Raw genomic sequence first — 21,846 nt, 5'->3', positions numbered from 1 at the left:
TTAATAAACTTCTATTATATATAGTTATAATTTAAAAATCTATTCTTCTTATTAATCTATAATTCTTTCTAATTATTATTAAGAGATTAATAAGTTTAAAGAATCTTATTCTTTTTAATAAAAAAGTTTTCTAAAATTAGATAAAACGCTTTATTTACCTTCTATATCAAAGCTTAATACTCTTAAATACTCTTTTTATAATAGATTAGCAATTTCTCTAGCTAAATCGTTTTTTAAGACTATTAAATAATATTATTATATTCGAGACTAGTATTATTTATAATTCTCTTTATTTCTAAAATCGCTAATAATTTTAATCTATTATTATTACTATTACGACTATAACTTATAGATATTTACCTCTTTTAAGTAAAATAATCTCCGCTTCTAGAGATTAAAAACGATATTCTTATATAAATATATTTTAATAACGAGTAATATACTTTATTCTATCGTTTAAAATATAAATAGATTTATTAATCTATTTATTAATATCTTATTTATTATTAAAAATACTCTTTTAACTATAGATAGTAATATTATTATTATTACTATTACTCGATTTCTTTATTAAATTATTATCTACGACTAGTAAAAAGATCTTTTTATTTAGATTTATAATATATCTTAATATATCTAATTATACTATAATAATATTTTAATTTAATATTATATTAATCGATAATAATCTATTTTATAAACGTTAAGACTATACTCTAGTAATAATTATTATATTAATTTTAAATCGCTACTTCTAAAAAGAGTTAAAGAATTAGAATTATTAGACTCGAAGAATCTTAGAGTTATATAGTAATATAGAATTAGAAAGATAGATATATTTATATATCGATTTAATAGTAAAACTAATTCTTAAGAAAGTAAAGAAAATTCGAGGGAGATTACTTATTTAAGCTTATTCGCTAAGATTTCGCTAAGCGTATATTAGACGACGTAAGCTAAGTAATTTAGGATCCTCTCACTTAGAACTCTCAAGTCTCTTTTCTAATAGATTACTTATCAAATTTACTCGATAGCTCTAATTAGAAAATTATATCTTTTAATCTCGATAATAAATATATATTTATAAATAATATATTTATAATTTTAATCGAATTTTAAATACATAGAGTATTAAAAGATTAAAGTATAAATCAACTACTATACCGCGTTAGTCTCCTTCTCAGGCCATACGATCCAAGCGCTCGCTATGAAAAACTTGATGCCACCTGCAATCCAAAGCGGAACCTGCATCCTCTTGGTACTTTCTGAAATAAAGCCCCCAGCAACAGCACCCGCAAGTATTCCCGCAAAGGCCAGAATCCGTCTATTTCTCTTCATGTTCTGCCTCAGCGGCCCCAAGAGAGCAGGGTCCGTCGAGATATCATGCAACATACTTGTCAAGACAACCGTCGGCACTTCCGCGAACCCTAGCACACGACTCCCGACTATCTGCCCCGCGCTCTGAAAAGACAGAAGCGCTATCGGCAAGAGTTCTCTCCAGTTGATGTCGGCGGTGATTGTGTGCAAGCTTCCGTTCACAACACCCCCTTGTATTATCGCAGCGGCCACCACGATGATCAGGGATTGAAGGACGAAAGAGGCGGTAAGGGTCGAGCGGCGGAGTGGCGTGAGCAGACGGGAAGCGAGACTGAAGACGAAGCAGCCGAGACAGAAGGACGTGATGGAGAGGAAGGATTTGACCCAGCCGTAGGGTTTAGAGGTTGAGTGGGGCGTGGCACCACCGAGGCCGAGGAAGATTGTATTGCCCTAAACCATCTTGTAAGGAGCCTTGGTCGAAATCAAAAAGGATGAGAGGAGGAGAAGTTGGATTGAAGTGCAAGAAGAGAAAGATGGGTACCGTTTGCATTGACACGAAGGTGCCATATGCATTGTAGACTGTGCTATCGACGAGGCCTGAGATGATACAGCAGGTCAACAGGAGAATATCTGCATGGGAGGTGGCTAGCTCGGCGCAGAGGTGGCTTTTCAGTCTGTTGATGGATATGGTTTCGGGTTTCGGAGACTGTGGTGTTTTGGCCGACTCATCGGACGATCCGAGCGCCATCTCGCTATGGTCTTAGCAAACTATAGACAACTATGAAACTTCGAAGGAAGACCGAGGGGAAAGCAATACAACAGATGATATAGTGCAACGGGGGAAGGGAGTGGGGATTGTTCTGGCTCGACATCTTGCAAGCTGAGGAATGGCAAGATAGTGAGGGATTTTGCATGGATTACGACTGCATATCGCTTATTGCAAGCCCGAGCGTAGGGTGGAGTAGGGTTACACTCGCTACGTAACTCAACATCAAAGTTGGAGGGTTGCTGTGCAGTTGAAAGCGAAGCAAAAACGAGTTATGAGAATACAACATACATGATAAAGAGCGGCGGAAATTTAGGACGGAGATTTCCGTTACTCCGGAGCGCCTTTGTACTCTTGGCAATCTTGGCAGTCTTGGCAGTCTTGGTAATCTTGGCAAAATTTGGCATTCTTCGACGATCCCCACTCCCCTCGGTTAATCTCTTATCTTGACTTGATCATGTTGACCACAAAGACGTTGCAGCACCATGTGCTTGCTTTGCTTATCGCGGCTTCACTGAATCCACTAGCGTTTGGATATCCTCCGCGATGCCAATCCGTCAACCAACCGACTTGATAAGTTTATGATCACGTTGAACACACACACATAGCTGCGCAACCAATGAGACACACATGAAAGACTTTGTCTTTGCATGTACCATACCAGAACTCCTGTTTTGAAGAATTCTTCGGCAAGTCCTAAATATTTTCCTAGGCGTTTTGACGCCCGTTGTTCATCAATGCACGACGCCCACACCTCCGCCGCCCAGGTTGATGTGTTTTGCAGCTCGCTTGGCTCGGGTGCCACGGATAAGCCGGCCCGAGTACAGGTGTGTCATATATAACAAATACAATATGCAGCCAAGCCATTCCGAGGCGACAGGACGCAACGGGATGTGCCGCCCTTGGTCTCGGACAAAAGGCGGCTGAGCTTCCGCAATCGAATCGATCCGCCTCGATATCAGCTTTCCAATCTTTCCATACTTTGTATGGACCAGAGACGTGCTCCCATCGTGGTCAATTGTTTCTGAGCTCTCAGACTGCTTGAAAAATAGTCCATGTCCAGATCAAGTAGGTAAACGAGAGGATTTCCCAGCGAATCGGCACTCCCAGGCTTCTGTCGGAGGAGTGTGGGAAAGCGGTCGTACGCTTTCAAGCATACAACTAGTATAAGTTACTGTTTAGTGACGAACTGCTAGTGATCATCTTTTGGATTAGCAAAACCCGTCCCGCTTCTGGAGGTGGGACCGACTGTAAGCTCTTGGCAAGGCGGCTGTGCTCTTGACTCGATGGTGATACTGGCATGCAGTTCGAGGGATTTAATGTCCGCTCCATGCGCCTCGGCAGTCCGCAGTAACGACGCATGTAGACGCATGAATTGGCCTAATAGTGCCGAGACCGTTATGTTTAGAGCACTTCGTAGCGGGACCCACGGAGATGATGCAGAGCTCGATCGCAGCTTTCTTGTCCGTAATTGAGGTGGTGGCTCCGAAAGCTTATCACATACCGAGTTCGGCTTTCTGCAGTTTGAAAAGCATGCGAAAACACCGCAACATGCTCGCTGCCATGTGAATAGCAGAAGCTACAAGTTGACTTGGCTATCGAAGACTCTGGCTCATCTGATGTGATTGCAGTATCGCTAGCCCCTCGACAATTATGGCAATGACGCACCGAAGACTGCGAAAGATTGTGGAATACCGTACACCACTCTCTGGGCCAGCTTTTTCTTAGTGGTTGCGAGTTACAAACGCCAAAAAAGCCGACATTTCTTCTTGAATTACCTCAGTACATCTTCGCCACCGTACATCGTAGTCGGCTTTGACAATCCGTCCGAAACATCCGGACTCTCTGCTCGCAAAAGCCCTGACCAGTTGTTCCATTGGCTTTCACGTTGACCCTGGCTCCATCGCATGCTTGGAGATACAACTCTTTGGCCCCACGTCTGCCCAATCGCTGATAAGCGTGTTGTGTAAATATGCAAATGGCTTTGTCAGGCCAAGAATCCCGTCATAATCTGGCATGTGTCTGTGCTCCGGATCTCATGATTGCCACGATCAGTTCAAAATCAACGACCGGAAAGCTCATTGGTATTATTCTTCCGTCAGGTTGAACCGAAGACGATCATCAAGAAAAGCAATGCACACCTCGAGGACCTCCTGTCATGTCCGACTTGGCAATACGCCTTTCAACGTCAGCGTGCATTCATCTGTTGCTTGGCGAGTGTCGTCAAGAGTGTTGAGGAGGTACCAGAAGACTGGAAATTGACGCTACTTCATCTAGGATTGGTTGACATCGAGTACATATAATGCGGAGCCAATCCAGATGTTTTCCTCTTTCCACGCCAGGCACTAGTTTTATTCTCCTTCACGCAAAGCATAACAATCCCTCACGTCAAGATGTCTACAACCAGCTCAATGTTCCTCACCTTGACTCCAGCGATGCCTCACGTTGAGAACAGCAACCACGTGCCGGGACCAATTGACCACGTTACCTTGAACCTAGCCGTGGAGTCTCTTACCTATCATATCGTGTCTGGAGACACGCTCGTGCCTATAGCCAAAAGTCTCAGGGAAGCATCTGTTGGGGACGAGTCTTCTGTCAGCCAAAGCAAGGGCTCTTTTACCGAACAGATTAAGGCATACCCGCCTCCCATGAGTGACACGTCCACGGACAGCGAGTCCGTACTCTCTGTGGAGAACCACCTTGACAACCCGATTCTACCTGCTGTTCATAGCGACAACCGTGATATAGCGGCCACGATCCTCCCCAGCGAGTTCCTATCACCTGCCACAATTCTTAAGCGTCGCCTTGAAACCACCAAGGATCTGATCGTCTGTCCAGGGGTCTACGATGGGTTCTCTGCTCGGATTGCTCTTTCTGTTGGTTTCGACGCGTTGTATATGGTAAGCAACATCCGTTCGCGACTTCTTGCACAGACTTGCTTATATCATCCAGACAGGTGCAGGCACCACAGCCTCTCGCCTCGGCCAACCCGACCTCGGCCTTGCACAGCTCAGCGACATGCGTGCGCATGCCGACATGATTGCCAACCTTGATCCTTATGGTACACCATTAATCGCAGACATGGATACTGGCTATGGCGGTACGTCTCAACATGCATCATCGCCTCCTTCCGTGCTAACAAGACCCAGGGCCCAATACGATCACGCTGGCAGTCCAGCAATACATCCGGGCCAACGTCGCCGGCTTCCATATTGAGGACCAAGTTCTTACCAAACGATGCGGTCATCTTTCCGGCAAGAAAGTCGTCAGCGCAGACGTATACCTTTCTCGCATCCGCGCCGCCAAAGGTGCCATCGAGAAAGCACGCTCGGATATCGTGCTTATCGCTCGTACGGATGCATTGCAACAGCTCGGATACGACGAGTGTGTTGCTCGTTTACACGCGGCTCGTGCCCTGGGCGCTGATGTGGGATTGCTCGAAGGCTTCAGGAGTAAAGAGCAGGCGGCGCAAGCTGTCAAAGAGTTTGCACCGTGGCCTTTGCTTCTCAACATCGTCGAAAACGGTCACAGTCCGTTGATAACCGTTGATGAAGCACGCGAAATGGGGTTTCGCATAATCATCTTCTCGTTTGCGGGTTTGGCACCTGCTTATGGGGCGATCAAGGGGGCTTACGAGAAACTAAAAACAGAGGGCGTGACAGGTATTCAGGGAAGTGGTGTCACTCCGAGGGGAATCTTTGATGTGTGTGGGCTGCGGGATTGTATGCGGATTGATGAGGAGGCCGGAGGGGAAGACTTTAAAGACGGTGTTTAGGAAATTGCTCATGAGAGGGAATACACGGGCGGTTGGATCTGTGCACCAGCTTGACATGATTACTTTTGCATCAGTATCTATATTATGTTATGTTTTAGCAGTCTTCTTAATTGGTAAATGTTTGCGCAAGATAGTTCATCCGTCTAGTCTCAGGATATCAGACTCTTTTAACGGGACGCCCATGGTACGTTCGATTCCTCGCTTCGAGAGCAAATCATATCGCAAGTTCGTTACAGCCTTAAGTTGACAGGGATCATCTGCGATCGCTGAATGTCCAATCCAAAAGGTCAAAGTTCGCCGCTGAATGCAACCAGGAAACGCCACAGCCTTTCTCAATTAGAATTCATTCAGCGATACGAAATGACTACTCTTTCTCTTAGTTGTTGAAGAAATGCCATTAAGCTGCTCATGTCTTTGTGTAAATCAATCACCAAAGCTCGCTTACTCGAAATCTGCTGCGATTCTCTTCTGTCTCACGTTGTATGGCCTCGCTGGTCTCAGATCAACATTTTGAAGTCACCCCCTGACTTCGCCGATACTGGGAAAATTCGATCTTGCGCCTCTGCTTAACCTAGAGGCAAGAGCTCACGCTAGGAGCGGGCAGGCTCCAAGAGTCGTGGTTGTTGAATTTGGTCTTTCTAGATATCGTGCCTCTCATTGTCCATGGAAATGTTGACGTCGCTCCGAACATAGATAGCATTGATGGGTATCTCACAATTAGTCGAGTTCTGCGAGTAGATAGATACTCGCTCAATGTCACTTTCCCGGGAGGAGAGGCCTCTTTTTTTTAGATATCATCATGGGTTGGGGAGACTAAAAGGAAGTGTGAAGACCACTACCGCAAAAATGGTGACTCTCGCTCTGTCTCTTAGGACCTGTTTGTTCTGACTTGACGAAGAGCTGGCGAAAAGAGGCAAGGCAAGCGATAACAATAGCCGCGATGGGGCAGCACAGAGTTAGCGAGTTATACCAGGAGGTGGAAGTCAAACTTACCGACAGCCATGAGGGAGCTAGCGAGAAGCATGATCTACGCTGCAAGTACGAAGAACTCGTCGGCGTATACTCTTTTGAAATGTCTGAGACGGACAGATACGCGGAGGATCAAGAAGCACAGGGAAAGCGCTGTTCCTCCCTACATGATACCCTATCGGTGGAGAGATGTCAAACCTCGTACAAAAGGTTATGGTGAATGAGATAGTGGTACGTATGACAAAGGCTTGAGGATTTATCTTTGCAACTGTGAGAGTAGTGAGAACCATGACTTGTACAAAGTGTTGTGTGATATGCTGGTGATTTGTACGAATTTTTGAGACACAACAGTAGAAAGCAGAAGCAGACTTTGAGATTACTGTGCTGGATGGACAGAAGAACTTGAGATGGAGTAGGCATGATATATCCATATCAATCGCTCTTGATCATCAGCCTGAACTCTGCCATAGCCTTGTATGCATGATGAAAGCACCGTACATCCCCTGACTATCGTCGCTCCATATACCAGAATCTACAACTTCAGTTTATGGTGTAGGCCGATTAGCTCAACTCAGTCGGGCTTGTTGACAACTGGTGTTCATGCAGTTACTCATGCCCGTGCTTGATTACCCGAGAATTTGAGCGACTAGCTCCTCCGCTCTGGTAACGCCCCTCCTGTAGTGTTCCAATCGAACGAAGCGTTCACCTAAATTACGCAGAATGAACACCATGTGAAGGATTTTCAAGAGCCAGGTCAGAGCGGATCCGTTTACCCCAATTGGAAGCGGGGAATTCTACCGGCATCAGACCCGGTACGTTTCGAGCTTGGTACCGCGCACTCAAATGCTTCTCATGAAAGCTTCGTATGTTACACTTACCCCCCTTTTGTGATTCTCAACGTCCCGTAGTCAGTCTTTGACATGTTTGGAAGAATGGCGTGTACCTCGTCATCCTAAATTCTGCTAACAGTATGCTAAACCATGCTTCGACGATTGATCTGCTGCTGGAGTACTTTGGCGCCTGCGCGGCGCAAGTTGTGGGTGAGATCGTCAAGCTGCAGGATGTGCCGCTCTTCCACAAAAGGCTCCCTCGAGGACTCTTCAGCCTTTCAAAATTGTTTTACTAAATCTGCGTGATGGAGCCATGAGTTCGCTACCGATCGGGCAGGGAACCCTAATGGAGATTTGTTTTTGGAAAAGAAACGATGAACACGAGCTTTCTTGAGCTCTGGGAAATCCAGATGCTTCTCGATCCATTTGCCGACCTGTCCAACCCGACATTGATCAGATGTCAATTGATGAACATCCAGTATGCTATGCAGCCTACGATGTGATGGAGTATTAGGCAGTACCGTGCATACTCACCGCGCCCGCCCCACCCCCCCTCCTCCATCACTCTGTACAAGGCAGTGACGGGTGAAAAGAATGACTGCATTACCCTTCAGAAACAACTCCCCTGTGAAGCATCCGCAAAGAAGCAGCACGCGTTGTAGTCTCACAGACCTCTTCTTAGTTCTAGTCTCAGGATATTGAGTATCCCCGCGCAGTTTCAGGCATTCCCTCACCAATGCATTCCGTCAGCTCGATTGAAAGACACCTGCAACTCTTTCGAAACCGGGAACATCTGTTGGACTTTGTCGACTAGTGTGTCAGAGAGCTCCTTCAAACCTCTTATGCTCCATACTGTTGACGAAGTGCAGCCTTACGGAGCCTGCATGCGTCATGCCCATATACGCAGTTCCTATGCCTAGTTTTGCCTGCACATTAGTCCGGAGCGGATCCAATGCAGCGTAGAGGCACCTCGAGAAAGACAGACCCGGGTAAAGATGGCAGTGTGGAGTCAAACTTCGCAATGCAAGGACGACCCCGCAAACACGTTTGGACCCCATAGATCCGCCTATCAGGCACCAGTCAGATAATGTGATCTAATGACTGCAGGTACGGTACGTTACATTTCACTCTTATCAGTGGTGAGATATTTTGATTTCAGAGGTTCGGCTGCCATGGAGCCATGTGCGATCTCCGGAAGAATCTTCGGCCGCTCCGTCTTGGCAAGCACGGTCCGGCCCTCTCCGAGGACGTCGAGTGGTACTGCACTTTGCAGTCAATCTTCTTGTCTTCCAGGACATGTTCTGCACCGATGAAGAGTCGCCGAAAACAAGACCGGCATCCGTGGTGTTGTATCGAATGCGTACCGCCGGAATGACCGGTATCCATGAGACTGCGCGCGGCATGGTGGATCTTCGAGTCTCAAATTGAAGGCCTGGAGAGCAAGCAAGGCAGGCCTCAGCTAGGTTCAGGTATGTTCACTAACCAAACATACTGGTGCTAGAAATTTCGAGGGTGCCCTTCTGCTAGAGGGAGCATAGCTAAGAAGCTACAACATTCTGTAAATAGCGTCAAAGCTGGGCTAACGATATCCTCGCAGATCACGGATGACCATCAAAGCCTCCCTCCCTCAAATTCCTCCTGCCTCCACCCATGTTAAGCTTCTAAAGTCCGTCGAGCCTCCTTTGTACGATGCCAAACCTCACATAGAGCTTGGGGAAGGACCGGAGAATTCGAAGGAGCAAGCCGAAGAAGGGAGAGAGGGCAAGGCTGCTAGACGGTAGTCCTGGACATGTCGCCGAAGATTTGTTCAGTGCTGCTGAAGTCGAAGAGAGTGCGGCGGAGGTCGCAGTCAACCACAAAATCGCGCCCCTCAACGCGCCTTGCGGAGACCAGAAATGGCAAATGTCAAACCCCATGGCGCTTACAGGCAGGGTTCTCTGCGTGGCTACTCCTGAAGACCTACCAGCAACCTGGCATTTGCGAAATACCGTCGGGCACTGGGCATCGAACAGGCGAAACAGGCCTTCGATGAGAGAGTGACTGCGGTCGCGAATCGAGTCATAGCCGTGGAGGTTATTTGAGGGCAGTCAGACCACCAAGGAAGCTACTGCCAAGCAGCTAAGGCTGGTGAGAGTATCCGGCAACCGTCAATGACGTTAATACACGAGGACAGCACTCGCTTGAAAGCCCTGAGGGGGCCGTAACTGCTCCGCGAGACATAAATGACTGTTATTGATGTTACGCCCTGTTCGTCATCGAATCTGGCAAAGTTGATGGTAGGGCGAAACCAGGGTATGCTAGAATCCCCAAAGGCATGTAGAGACAGTGTAAACGGACAGACGTCTTACGACGAGGTCTCTGGCCTGGCCAAGAAGCCATCGAAGCAGGGAGCGGTCGGGAACTGCGCAATTAATTACTTTGACTTTCGTGCTGAGTCCTCTTTAATCCTTACTCTGGGTTTCGATGGTTCTGCAGCATGTCCTTATAACAGACATTGCAGCTTAAATTGGTCTTCCTCAACGTCTTCTCACGAAGATTACTGCGACCAGTGGCTCTCTGAAGTTATATAGTCGTTTTATGCGCGCGCTACTCTCGATGATTGATGCATCTCTCGAAAAGCTCTCGTCGAGAGACTTACCTCGCGTCTCCGCTTTACACTATGGACGCCACACAAAATATATATCGGTCTCATATCTAAGCATTATGCGTTCCCTGACTAGTTCAACCGCCTAGTGAGATGAGTTATTTTCGTGACACAGACTTTGTCCAATATCTTTTAATATGCCGCACACTCCGAGCAGGCGCAAGCGCACGTGAAATCTTACGCAATTCGTAGCATCCCAAAGCAGCGTTCTAGTTTTGGCCGCACTGAGGGAGACCAGTCGCGTCATCGATGTGTCTTTGAAATAGCCGCATTGATAGTCTCGCTACGTACACGCGTATGTCAAAGTCTCTGCACTAAAAGCCAGAGTATCTCAGGAGACCCAGGCGCTTCAGCCGGACATGACTCCACGCGTAAAGCTGTCAGCGCCTTAAAGCTGCGCTGGAAGATAGACCACCGCACTCCCTGTCCAGATCTGCATTCTCTCTTCAGATGAGTTTCTCCTCGCTTTTGCCTGTTTCGATTTTGCCCTTAGTGTTCGACCATTTGGCTCTATGGTGTCTGTTCCTATCAATTGTTATATCGCTAAGTTTGAACGCTGCACAAGACGGGATCGACCTATTACGCCGGTGAAGCCATCGTGGGTGTCTTTCATCTCAAACACTCCGATCTCGATACTCAATCCCACGAGCATCAGCAACAGGAGAGTAGGCCAGGCTCGTCCCCTCGGTACCACGCAGCAGAAATAGTTTAGGGCGTCTCTTTTTACAACGCGTATGCTTACCAGCGCTTTCAGTGGCGAATCAAAAGCTGCAAATGCAGGTCTCAAAACTGCACCAGCGGCTATCATCTCCCATAGCACGCTCTCGACCGCACGAATCATAGAGTCTGAAATTTTCGATGGGATTATTCTCCTCGCGTGGCCGAAGAAATTAGGTGCATTATGCACTAAGCACTCTAGCAAGCGCTCTTCAGACGTCCCAAGCCGGTGCAAGCCACTGTTCCAACACAACATTTTGCTCCGGAGAGTTCTTTCTCAGAGCAATTACATGCCATGTATCCTAGCTACAAATCTGCCCCAGCTAACAGAGCAAAATCAGTACTGCAGTATATAAGCTTTGCGTGGACTTGTCGAAAGCATTGTTGCCATCGCCTTAGTTGCATCGATACTCAACCCTTTGATGCTACGCTCATACTGGTGAGATATCTTGGTGAGGACCGAAACATGTGTTTACCACAGTGTTAAGCGGTAAAGCGTCGTTGCGGACGAAAAGCATTTCCAACGTTGGCAGAAACCTCTTCAAATTCTGCACACCGCTTTCCTGAAATTTGAGGTTGCTGGAAGATCGTCTTTGGACCTCGTCGCTGCGTCATCCTAGGGTGCCGAAGAATTTTGTGAATATATCTCGGGTTCAAGATGCCGACTGTTACGGGTACAAAGTGACTGCTAAACTCTCTCAGGCGCCGCCAGGCCTTGATTAATTTGTTCTGAGCGCTGTGAGTACTAATATAGAAACGGTGCATCTTAAACCAGCAGAAGATAAGCTGATAGCCCAAACCGCACGTCTAATTACTTCAAGACCACAAGAGAGTCCGCAGACGAAATTAGCGTATTGTTAAGGAAGCGGTGCATATTGACGAAGTCATGCAGCAGGTGCAGAGTCTCTTTGTTCGGAAGATGTATTCAACCAGGGCACATTATATCTCATGAAGCGCAGGATTGCCAGAATAAGGCTGGTTACTCGCCGGCTGAGTTTCGTCCTGCTCTCACTGGGAAAGTTGGCAGAAGCTGGTCTCGTTGCAGTGTTGAGACCGGTAAAGAAACCGAGGTAGAAAGTCGGCTTGCGATTTGATATTGGAGCAACGCAACGGATGAAAACAAACTGAGCGTCAACTTTCATCTGCGTGGAAAACCCTCGCGTAGTACAAAATAGAGACTGCTGCACGTAATCAGGCCGGTTCGACTTACGAGTACTAGTACGAGTACATGGACATCTCCCAACAACGCTGCACTCTAAATCAGAACTCAAAGTCACTTTAACCCGCTCTCCGCCTTGACATCCATTCACCATGGCGAGCCTTACTCTCCATCAATCCCTCTCAGAACAGCGCCTCCTGGCCCAAACTTGGCAGACCGTCTCACTTTGCTGGCAGTGGGATTTCCTGAGGAAGCGCCTGTGTCCGAGATGCATTGCTGATCGCAAAAAGGATTCTCCACATAGTTGAAAGTCAGGATGCCGTCCGACGGGTCGTTGCTGCCTTGATCTACGAAATGAATCGGCACGCTGCCGCAGGTGCTGCAGCCGTGTTCTAGAATGGCGTCGGTGAGAGGTCTGATCTGTTCCAGGCTGAGGGATGCGCCTTGGGGGAAGAGGCCTGATGCGTTTCTCGAGTCAGCAAGCAATTTTACCTGGAAAGGGTCGTTGGGCTGAAAGATATGTTTCGTGGAGATGTGCAGAGCAGAAGTTAGGTTATGGCGCGCGGCATCTGGGTAGTACTTACATATGCCGCCAGCGCCAACGCTGAGGTCGCCACTAAGACTAAATGATCCGGTAACACCATCATAGTCACCACCAGCGGACGCAGAAATTGTGACCGTGTCTGTCTGACTGATACAAATGACTATGCAGGTTCCAGTGTCAGCGTTTCTCTCGCGAAACAGGGGTTTGTGCTAGTGAAAGTGCTATAGAGGAATACGAACTGTGTGAGCCGTCGCCGTATGTGGTTGAGTTGCTCTCCGATGCAGCCCAGACAGCGTCACGCAGGATCTGCACAATCTTGCCAGATGAGCTACTCATAGTAGCGCGATCGCAAAGACCAGAGCCGCGACAGTTGATCCCCAGGGCATAGCTACTGCCGAGGAGGGTAGAGAGGCAGGTGATACCCTGCATCAAAAGTGAGGAGGTACGCATGATGGTACTTGTGATGAATGAACGCTGTGTGGGGTGGAATTTCAAATTAGGTAAGAGTGGAGTGATAAGTTGTAGATAGTGCAGTTGATCGTCGGACTTTGTTTGTTGTGCAGATACTCTCGAGGAAGACAAGTCTGCCTTTATAGATATTCGCTCCAATGAAGGCCCCACTATTATTAGGATGACGGATGCTCATCCAACATCTTGATCATCTGAAAGAACAAGGCGAGGTCATTCATGAAACCGCCAGGCCCCAAATTGCTAAAATAGACTGAGGCAGAGCCACCCATTGTGTCAGTATACGAAATTGCTGTAAGAGATGTTGCCGCGAAGGAAGAAGGTATAATGGTGGTTTGCACGTCTATTCGTATCACTAAGCCAGCCTTTAGTAGGTTTCTCTAACGGCGAAGGGCGCAGATATGTAGATCGTGTCCATTGTATGTTTTCAAACTCCGAAAGGCCTCGATGGCCCTCAGTTTCGACATTAAGATCGAAGTGAAGATGATGTTTCATATAGCCAACTCCTTTTATAGACTATTGACTTGAGGCGGAGGCGCGAGGAAATGCAGGATATGGACAATGGCGGAGGCGTAGCGGCGGACCCCAACGATGATACGGAACGACGTTACGCGAGGCACGAAAGCTATAGACGGATATCACCTTGAGATGAGGTGCATCGTCAAAGGACGTATGACGGCATTGATAATCATATAAGACTCAGGTATCTCAGCATTGCCTCAAGGCCGAATGTAACCTGCGGAAGTAACGCGGTAGCTTAGCTTAGGGTTAATGCAAGTGCAGGGCTCAGCAACGATATGGTCACCAAATCAGAGACACGTCATGAGAAGCTTCCAATCCAAGGCCAAAAGAGAGACTGGGGTTGCAGGCCAGGTTCTTTCGAGTGGAGCAGTCGATTTACAGCAGGGTGACAATTTCGAATGGCCAAAGACTCGAAGAAATGAAGACAAGATCGCAGATGGACTCACAGCGCTTCGTGGTCTCTACATCAGTAGACCAGAGTAGGTGAGATCTGACTAAGCTACCTGCAGTAGTCTGTAAGGGCCAGAACGTGAAACACAAGCTGGAGATGCAGGGCCATTTCCTATCAGGCTAAGTTGCATGCTGAGAGCTTGAAAATGGATGTGCGACAATGCCGCTGTCCGAATAGGGTGTTCGACGTGGCTTGACAAACGAAAATAAGGTGTGGCTGTTTTACTGTCTCGCTTCGAGGTGACCAATCGGGGCAAAAAGCGCCCCCAAAGCTGAAATGCACCGAGCCGCTCTCGCCACTCAAACATCTTCCATCATCTCAGATCTGACATCGGTTCCGGGGCCAAATAGCTGATCTTCTCGAGACGAGGTGGCAGCAGGCTGGGAATGCGGCACAGTAGTGATTCAAAAACGGAGATGATGACCATGGCGTGATCATTGTTGATGGCATAGCTAAAGGGTGGTACCCTCCTCGCACTCCTGACAGGTTGTCATCTGTTGGGGTTTCCGGAGCTTGGCCGTACGCGGCAAATGATACTCTCGTTTGTATGCTTCGAAATGTGAGCATTAATGCAAAAGCCTCGAGGCACTGCCCAGCGTTATCCTCGACTCCTCTCACAGGGCAAAGTCTGTTCAGGAAGCTCAGGCTGACATGGGTTTGTCGTGGGTTCGGTTTGAGTCGCGAGGATCAATGGCCGTTGTTTGGTTGCCTGCCACCACCTGCTTTGAGTGATAAAGAAGTTCACAACCTTGGGAGTGTCCATTGCTGCTCATGCTGTGGGTCGTGGCAAGTTGACCACTCTGAAAACTGCATCAACGTTAAGGTCAAAAAGCCTACTCAAAGACTATGGCATTGTGTTGGCGAGAAATGCGAAGCCCCTGATCATAGACGCAATAGGCGAGAACTCGAGGGCGCAGCACACGTGCCATTACTCTGTAGGTACGGAGCACCTTCATCTTTAGCATGCGTGATCAGACCGAGAAGCCTATAGCGTCGGTAGTAATCATCGAGCTGGGCAAGTTTGAACACAAGTGTGGTGTGCGCGATCATTTGATGTCCAGCTGTGGATGTCGGCCAAAAGTTCTGGCCGGCTGGGCAGTAAATAGGCAAGGTTTCTTAGGGCATGACCATGGCAATACCCATATCTGCGCTAAGTATTGAATTGGTGGCATCCTTTGAGAGTCTGGACAAGAAAAAGAATAAAAGAGAGAGATATGACAAAGATTGGGGTCAGGTCAAAAAGGGGAATACATCCCGACCCCGGGGCCAGCTCAGTTTTGCCCCAGGTTCCCCGGGTGCCCTATCCGGGCCTCCCCTACCCCCCCAGACACCATCGGACACGCTATCCACTAACGGCCAAGGGTCGACTAGGTACCTTATGGACTGTCGCGTGCCAAGACTCTAGGCTGGCTTGGCCACCGGGTTCTTCCCTACCACACCACCTTAGCGAGCTTAGGTACCTTACCTTAAAATTTGATGATTTCCGAGCGTACATGTACAGGATATTTTATTGGAGAGATAAGGCAAAGATATCTAAGTTTACCTCCTGCCTCATCTTTCACCAAATAAGCTCCGGAATTCCTTCAACACCAACACCAACACCAACACTAACACCAACGCCAACAGCGGATCTGTACAAGAGCAGCTTCCCCTTTCTGCTACTCTCCCCCGCTTTCTTCTTTTTCTCGCCGCTCGGGGCGGTCCGGTCGTCTCCTGATAGCACAGAGCGCCTATCTGTTGATTTCTTGTAGAACTCCTTCTGTCCAACCTGCATTCATCCTGCATCTCAAATGTACCCTCCCACGTTATCGTGAAGACTGACCCTCCTGCTTAATTTAGACAGTGTCGCATGCATATGCTGCAAGGAAGCCTACTCTTAAAAGGTAATGATCTGCTTGTACCGCCATCCTTATCTTCGGGATTGGTGGCATTGTGTAAATAAACCCTAAAGCCCGAACTATTCCAATGCCCCTGCAGCTTGCTGGAAAGGCAATTCAGTGGTGGCAACGAATCAATGAGGCTCATGGGACATGACCGACTCTGGCGCGTGTGCCAGGTCAGAAGAAACCAAAAAGAACTGGGTGTCGCGATATGGGGACATATGAGCCTTGCCAAGTATCTGTTCTCTGTTGCTGGCTTAACAGTCGTAGGATTCTCTTCTATGCCTTAATCAGTTATTGGTATGCTCGTCTTATCGCGGGTGATTGCATGTTCACTATTGCGCTAAGAATAAGTTGATTAAGGTTTGGTACTGAGGAAGGACATCATTCGTCAAGTTGAAGCAAAAGTAATTCAATACAGGGTGACGTCTTGTTTTGTTCGCCAAGCCACCCTATATCTCTTGACACGTCCCCCTTTCACGCATTGAATGCCGTCTTCTGCGTCAGCGGTGCAACCTTTCGAGTGGTCTACCCCACCTCTTACTCCAAACGCTCTGCTCGCAAAGGCCTTCTGGCGAAATAACTCCGCTCTGAATATGGAAGCCGCGGTTTTATAAAGATGGTACCATGTCCGGAAGATCTCCTGCCCTTTTCGTCTCGTGCCCGGCACTCCTTGGCCGAAGAAGGGTCAAACGCAGATCCGTGTGGCAGCATGGGATACGTCAACACCTAACATGTACACCATGTGCAACCAGCTCGGACACATCTGGACTGGGGTGGCGGACTACATGACCAGCTGGCATATAAGAGATGCGGACCCCGCGGATACAACCTCAAATACATCGAGAATCTCCACAGGCATCTCCAAATGCTTCTGCCAATCCTTGCCACCGCGGCTGCTGCTGCATTTGCCGCAGTAGCCACCGCTCTTCCAACATCCCCCAGCCATGTGGTACATGAGAAGCGCAGCGGATCTTCCAGTTGGTCACCAATGCAAGACGCTAAGCCCGATGGACGCATCACACTTCCTGTCCGCATTGGCCTCACCGAAAGCAATCTGCACCGGGGTGATGAGATTTTGATGGAGGTGTCCGACCCGGCCAGTAAGAAATATGGGAAGCACTTGACCGCGGAAGAGGTAATGAGGTACCCTAGCCTAGCGCGTACTGCCGAACTAATCTTGGAGTAGATCATAGAACTGTTTGCGCCTGCGCCAGAGTCCATCGATGCCGTGCGCAGTTGGCTTGTATCATCTGGCATCGAGTCGTCTCGTATATCTTTGTCTCGTGGGAGAAATTGGCTCAATGTCAACGCCAGCATCACCGAAGTAGAAGCTCTACTGAAGACCGAGTACAAGGTGTACGAACACTCTACCGGACAGAAACACATTGCTTGCGAGGAATACAGCGTTCCGCAAGATCTTTCGGAGCATATTGATCTTATCATGCCAACCGTCCACTTCGACACAAAGATTGTTGGAGATCCAGAGCAACGCAAAGAAAAGCGTGACGGACAGTCTTTTCAGCCCGGCAATTCAGACAACAATGGCTTCCTACCCAAGAAGGGCCCGACAATCATTGGGCCAGGCGCAGATCCCGATGTTGCCCCCCAGCCGTTTGCCCTCTCAACATGCGACACACAAATCACCCCAGATTGTCTACGCGCACTTTACAATTTTACCAATGGGACCCTTGCCAAGTCGTCCTACGGCATTGTCGAGTACACCCCTCAGGCATATCTGCAGTCGGACCTCAACCTTTTCTATAGCAATCTGGCGCGACAGATTCCCTCTGGCACTGCTCCGACGCTCGATTCGATTGATGGCGGGGTTGACCAGACTAGCACCCAGAGCTTTGATGATAACGGAGAGTCTGATCTTGACTTGCAGTATGCTATCGCCCTCGGTATGTCCAACACACTATGATTTTGGACCCTTTTTCCCTCCACATACTGACCTCTCGCAGTGTATCCTCAGAAGGTGACATTGTATCAAACTGGCGACCTTGTCGAAGGCGCTTCGTTCAATAATTTCCTAGACGGAATCGATTCTTCCTACTGTACGTCTGGTGGTGGAGATAATCCAACATAGTATGTATACCTCTCTGTGGCATTCTTTATCGCCATCTAAATAGATACTAGCGATGCAACTTACCCTGACCCCAATTCTGGGGGCTATAAGAGCCAAGATTGTGGCAAGTACACCGCTGCATCTGTCATATCCACATCGTATGGCTCCAATGAAGCAGACTTGACAGCCGCATATGAAGTACGCCAATGCAATGAGTGAGTCAATTCTCTAACCGCAGTCAAGGACGCGTCATAATTGACAATCCTACGCTCCAGGTATATGAAGCTCGGCATGCAAGGAGTCACCATTTTGTACTCGTCTGGTGACAACGGCGTTGCCGGAAATGGCGCCGAATGCTGCACCAAGGCCAAGTGTGCCGGCGGGACCTACAACACGGGCAAGTCGGGCACTTTCAACCCATCCTTTCCGGGAACCTGGTATGTACAGCACCGAGTCACTTCTTCTTGCTCCGTACACTTTGCAGGCTAACTCACGCAGCCCATACGTAACCTCCGTTGGCGCGACGCAAATTGTTTCTGGCGCCAGCGTCACCGCACCCGAAGAAGCCTGCGAGACCGTCATCTATTCCGGCGGTGGATTCAGCAACGTCTTCGCCATGCCATCCTACCAATCTTCAGCTGTCAAATCCTACTTCGCGAACCACAAGCCCAGCTACACGGCGACTCAATACAACAACTCCCAAACCGTGCGCGGCTACCCCGACGTAGCCGCCAACGGCGCCAACTATGCCGTCGCCGTTGACGGCAGTATCAGCTTGGTCTACGGCACCTCTGCCTCGTCGCCGACTTTCGGCAGCGTCATCACCCTCATCAACGAGCAACGTGTCAACGCTGGAAAAGCAGCAGTCGGCTTCATCAATCCTACGCTGTACGCGAACCCCACCATCCTCAACGACATCACCTCTGGTGGAAACCAAGGGTGTGGGACTGCTGGCTTTACTGCCGTCTCTGGCTGGGACCCGGTAACGGGACTAGGTACTCCGAATTATGGCAAGATGTTGCCTGTCTTTATGAATCTGCCCTGAAACCCTGGGCCGCAACGGACAGGGAAAGAGAGCTGTTTTGTGAGGGTAAGAACGGGTTTGAATTCTAGGACACTCGCTCGTGTAATCCATAGCGTGTCCTTCACAGGAACCTGTCTACGCATACTGAAGTATAATCATGATCTTCTCTGAAATGATTCGCACGGTGACCTCAGTAAAGTTTAAATCGCATCATCAATCTATCTATGCTTTACTCGGGCACATCGTCCCAACCAGGCCCTCTGCCTTGGTGGGGCGGAGGCTACCATGCTTAAAGAGCCGTTGACGGAATACAACAGTACAACGGCCAGTTTTGCGCGCATTGTCCCTCAATGCGCACTCGATAGGATTTGGAGTTGCTGATACTATTCTATGGAAGAGGTTAGGGGATCCTGTCCCACTACATGAGAACATCACTAAGGCTACAGTCCGTAGACCCGAGATGCCCACCCAGTGTAATCGCTCTTAGAGTAAAGTAGGCCGTGCCCTCTTTGACCGAGGAAACCACATTCGAGAGTAACTTAGAATGCCCTTTCCAGAGCGCACTCGATGTATTGTAGAACCAGACGGGTTTGGTGATCCAAAGAACGAGCCCCCACTTTTCACGGGTTTCGCATGCAGTTCAACATCCCTGATTGGCGTGTGCCATTCATGAACAACACCCATCACAAGCACAGATAGGGTCCATATATGATGTACATTAGTGATTGGCCAGTCTCACGCGGGGGATGACATGCCCGGATAGGCCTGAATGGAGGTCTGAACAGGCATGTTCTCGAACCCCGGCGCAAGAAAAATCCCATGCCTATAGCATAAGCCTGGGTTGGGATAAGTATATACAGGCCTGTACGGGTGGGACAAAAGGGTGCAATGGCTTTGAAAAAGGAACATTCGAATGAAGAGCCATTGACAGGTGCAGAGTAGGTGGTTATGTAGCTCATGGTGGATACCTATCTCCTCCCCTTGACAGGGCACCTGACAAGGACCTGAAACAGGGGCAACATAATGAGACCCACTAACCCTCAATTCCACTGTGGCGACGTATCTTCAGCTCGAAGGAGACGATAAGACAATTTTTCTCCAAGAGCCCAGCCGTCTGAGGCATCGATGGTGAGAATTGAAAGAGAGAATCTTAACCCAACCATATTAATTTGACTACCAGTTTCTTCTCCTACGCAGCTTGCGGGAGTCTTCTTGCAGACCCTACGGGGAAAAGGCTTACCAGCATGCGGCGTTGAGATTTCGTAGACGCACTGCTGTAGTGTGACCACGAACTTGGCTGATTTTGACTGAGGTAAAGTACATTTCCATTTTATGTGTTTAAAAGACGAGGGGCTATTGCAAGACACTAGGCAGTAAGGCTTTGCGAGATATAGCGGAATAGTCGGCGTAACTTCGAAAAAGACGGACGAAGGTGGATATGATGGAAGTCACATACTACAGCACTGGCTTAATCGCAAAGGCACAGGCGACAATGTTCGAGGAGATTTTATGATTGGACCAATGTGTCTAAAAGGCCGTTGGGGCATTCAGGGTTGATCGATGTTTGATTCACGAGTAAGCTGACCCATGAATATAGCAGAGCAGATTAATTGCAACAAGCATGCAAAATTTCATTATTACACCGAGAAATCTCCGCCAGCGACAGTGCCGAGGTGCAATGAGCCCGGTCGACGGAGGTATGGGTTAAGGTGCGGTGACAACATGGGTAGCTTACCAAACCGTGGGGCTCTCTACCTGGCTGCTTCATAGATACACGGTCCAAACATAAGGAAGCACGTTCTTAAAAAGGCTCTCGTAAAGTCAAGGATGAGCCATAACATATAATCAAAACAGTCAGCTTAACAGTCCCACCAGACCAGCTGAGCAGTGTTAGACCAACTTATGTCGATTGAAACTAAGACTTCTTTCCGACTATGAGGTAGCACATATCGCCCAAAGAGAGAGATAAGAGACTCACACTCCCAGCTCCCCAACCACCACATCAAACCTCCAGCTCCCTCACAAGCCCCGTCTCCGTATCCAACGCCAACCCTCTAATCTCCACCCCAGCCAAAACCTTCGAACTCCTCAGCGCCTCAACATCAACCTTGATGGTCTCCTCGAAATCAGCCGCATCAATACACCCATACGACTTCGTCGCATCAACCTCATCTGCCGCATCGGGTGTTCTCGCCTTCGCGTCTTTGCGGATTCCATCGTCAGTGAGATGAGTCATGCCACAATCTGGTCTAAAGGTTAGCATGCGTGACCAGCACCTTTCACACCTCGAGTTCCAAGCAGCAGCAGGAAGGAGTGTGCGCTCACCGGTGTGGTGAATGACGAGCACCGCTGCCGCATTCGCCAACGATCGCAGCACGGTGATACTGGTTATGACATCTTTGCTGGCGCGACCGCCTGCATTCCGAATGACGGCGGCGCGTGAATCGGGGCCGAAGAACTGCTCTGGGACGCAACGCGGGTCAAGACAAGTCACTGGCAAGGGTCGTGATCAGCATGAGGACTTCCAGTGAAATGTATCTGAGGGTGAGGGCAGGATTGGGAACAAACAAATGATGAGTCCTCCGCCGGACTGGGCCATGGCGCGCATCTGCTCCATCGTGGCAGGCATTTTCCACGTCTCTGCGAACTTGCGATTGATCTCTAGGAGACCCTGAATTTTGGAGTCGGTGTTTGCCATTCTTGGGATTTTTC

The 21,846-nt window shown here is 48.6% G+C and overlaps 5 protein-coding genes across 5 annotated transcripts; 2 read left to right on the top strand and 3 right to left on the bottom strand.

Moving 5' to 3' along the window:
- Nucleotides 1-1,158: 1,158 nt before the first annotated feature.
- HO133_001546 (uncharacterized protein) lies at nt 1,159-2,065 on the bottom strand (the record flags this gene model as incomplete). Its single annotated transcript, XM_037292476.1, has 2 exons — nt 1,159-1,767; nt 1,859-2,065. The coding sequence occupies 2 exons, from the start codon at nt 2,063-2,065 to the stop codon at nt 1,159-1,161; spliced, it is 816 nt and encodes a 271-aa protein (XP_037151895.1).
- A 2,411-nt stretch (nt 2,066-4,476) lies between these two features.
- On the top strand, nt 4,477-5,858 carry HO133_001545 (uncharacterized protein; the record flags this gene model as incomplete). The annotated part of the gene is made up of 3 exons (XM_037292475.1): nt 4,477-4,983; nt 5,036-5,183; nt 5,233-5,858. The coding sequence occupies 3 exons, from the start codon at nt 4,477-4,479 to the stop codon at nt 5,856-5,858; spliced, it is 1,281 nt and encodes a 426-aa protein (XP_037151894.1).
- A 6,481-nt stretch (nt 5,859-12,339) lies between these two features.
- Nucleotides 12,340-13,171, bottom strand: HO133_001544 (uncharacterized protein; the record flags this gene model as incomplete). Its single annotated transcript, XM_037292474.1, has 3 exons — nt 12,340-12,635; nt 12,762-12,881; nt 12,961-13,171. The coding sequence occupies 3 exons, from the start codon at nt 13,169-13,171 to the stop codon at nt 12,340-12,342; spliced, it is 627 nt and encodes a 208-aa protein (XP_037151893.1).
- A 3,862-nt stretch (nt 13,172-17,033) lies between these two features.
- On the top strand, nt 17,034-19,155 carry HO133_001543 (uncharacterized protein; the record flags this gene model as incomplete). Its single annotated transcript, XM_037292473.1, has 6 exons — nt 17,034-17,180; nt 17,232-17,946; nt 18,007-18,130; nt 18,182-18,325; nt 18,386-18,547; nt 18,609-19,155. The coding sequence occupies 6 exons, from the start codon at nt 17,034-17,036 to the stop codon at nt 19,153-19,155; spliced, it is 1,839 nt and encodes a 612-aa protein (XP_037151892.1).
- A 1,981-nt stretch (nt 19,156-21,136) lies between these two features.
- On the bottom strand, nt 21,137-21,832 carry HO133_001542 (uncharacterized protein; the record flags this gene model as incomplete). The annotated part of the gene is made up of 3 exons (XM_037292472.1): nt 21,137-21,378; nt 21,460-21,627; nt 21,703-21,832. The coding sequence occupies 3 exons, from the start codon at nt 21,830-21,832 to the stop codon at nt 21,137-21,139; spliced, it is 540 nt and encodes a 179-aa protein (XP_037151891.1).
- Between the last annotated feature and the right edge of the window lie 14 nt (nt 21,833-21,846).

This window comes from Letharia lupina (genome assembly GCF_014066315.1).
Source record: "Letharia lupina isolate WasteWater1 chromosome Unknown contig_12, whole genome shotgun sequence".
Lineage (NCBI taxonomy): Eukaryota > Fungi > Ascomycota > Lecanoromycetes > Lecanorales > Parmeliaceae > Letharia > Letharia lupina.
Note: the sequence above shows the minus strand (reverse complement) of the source record. Positions and strands in the feature narration are given on the sequence as shown.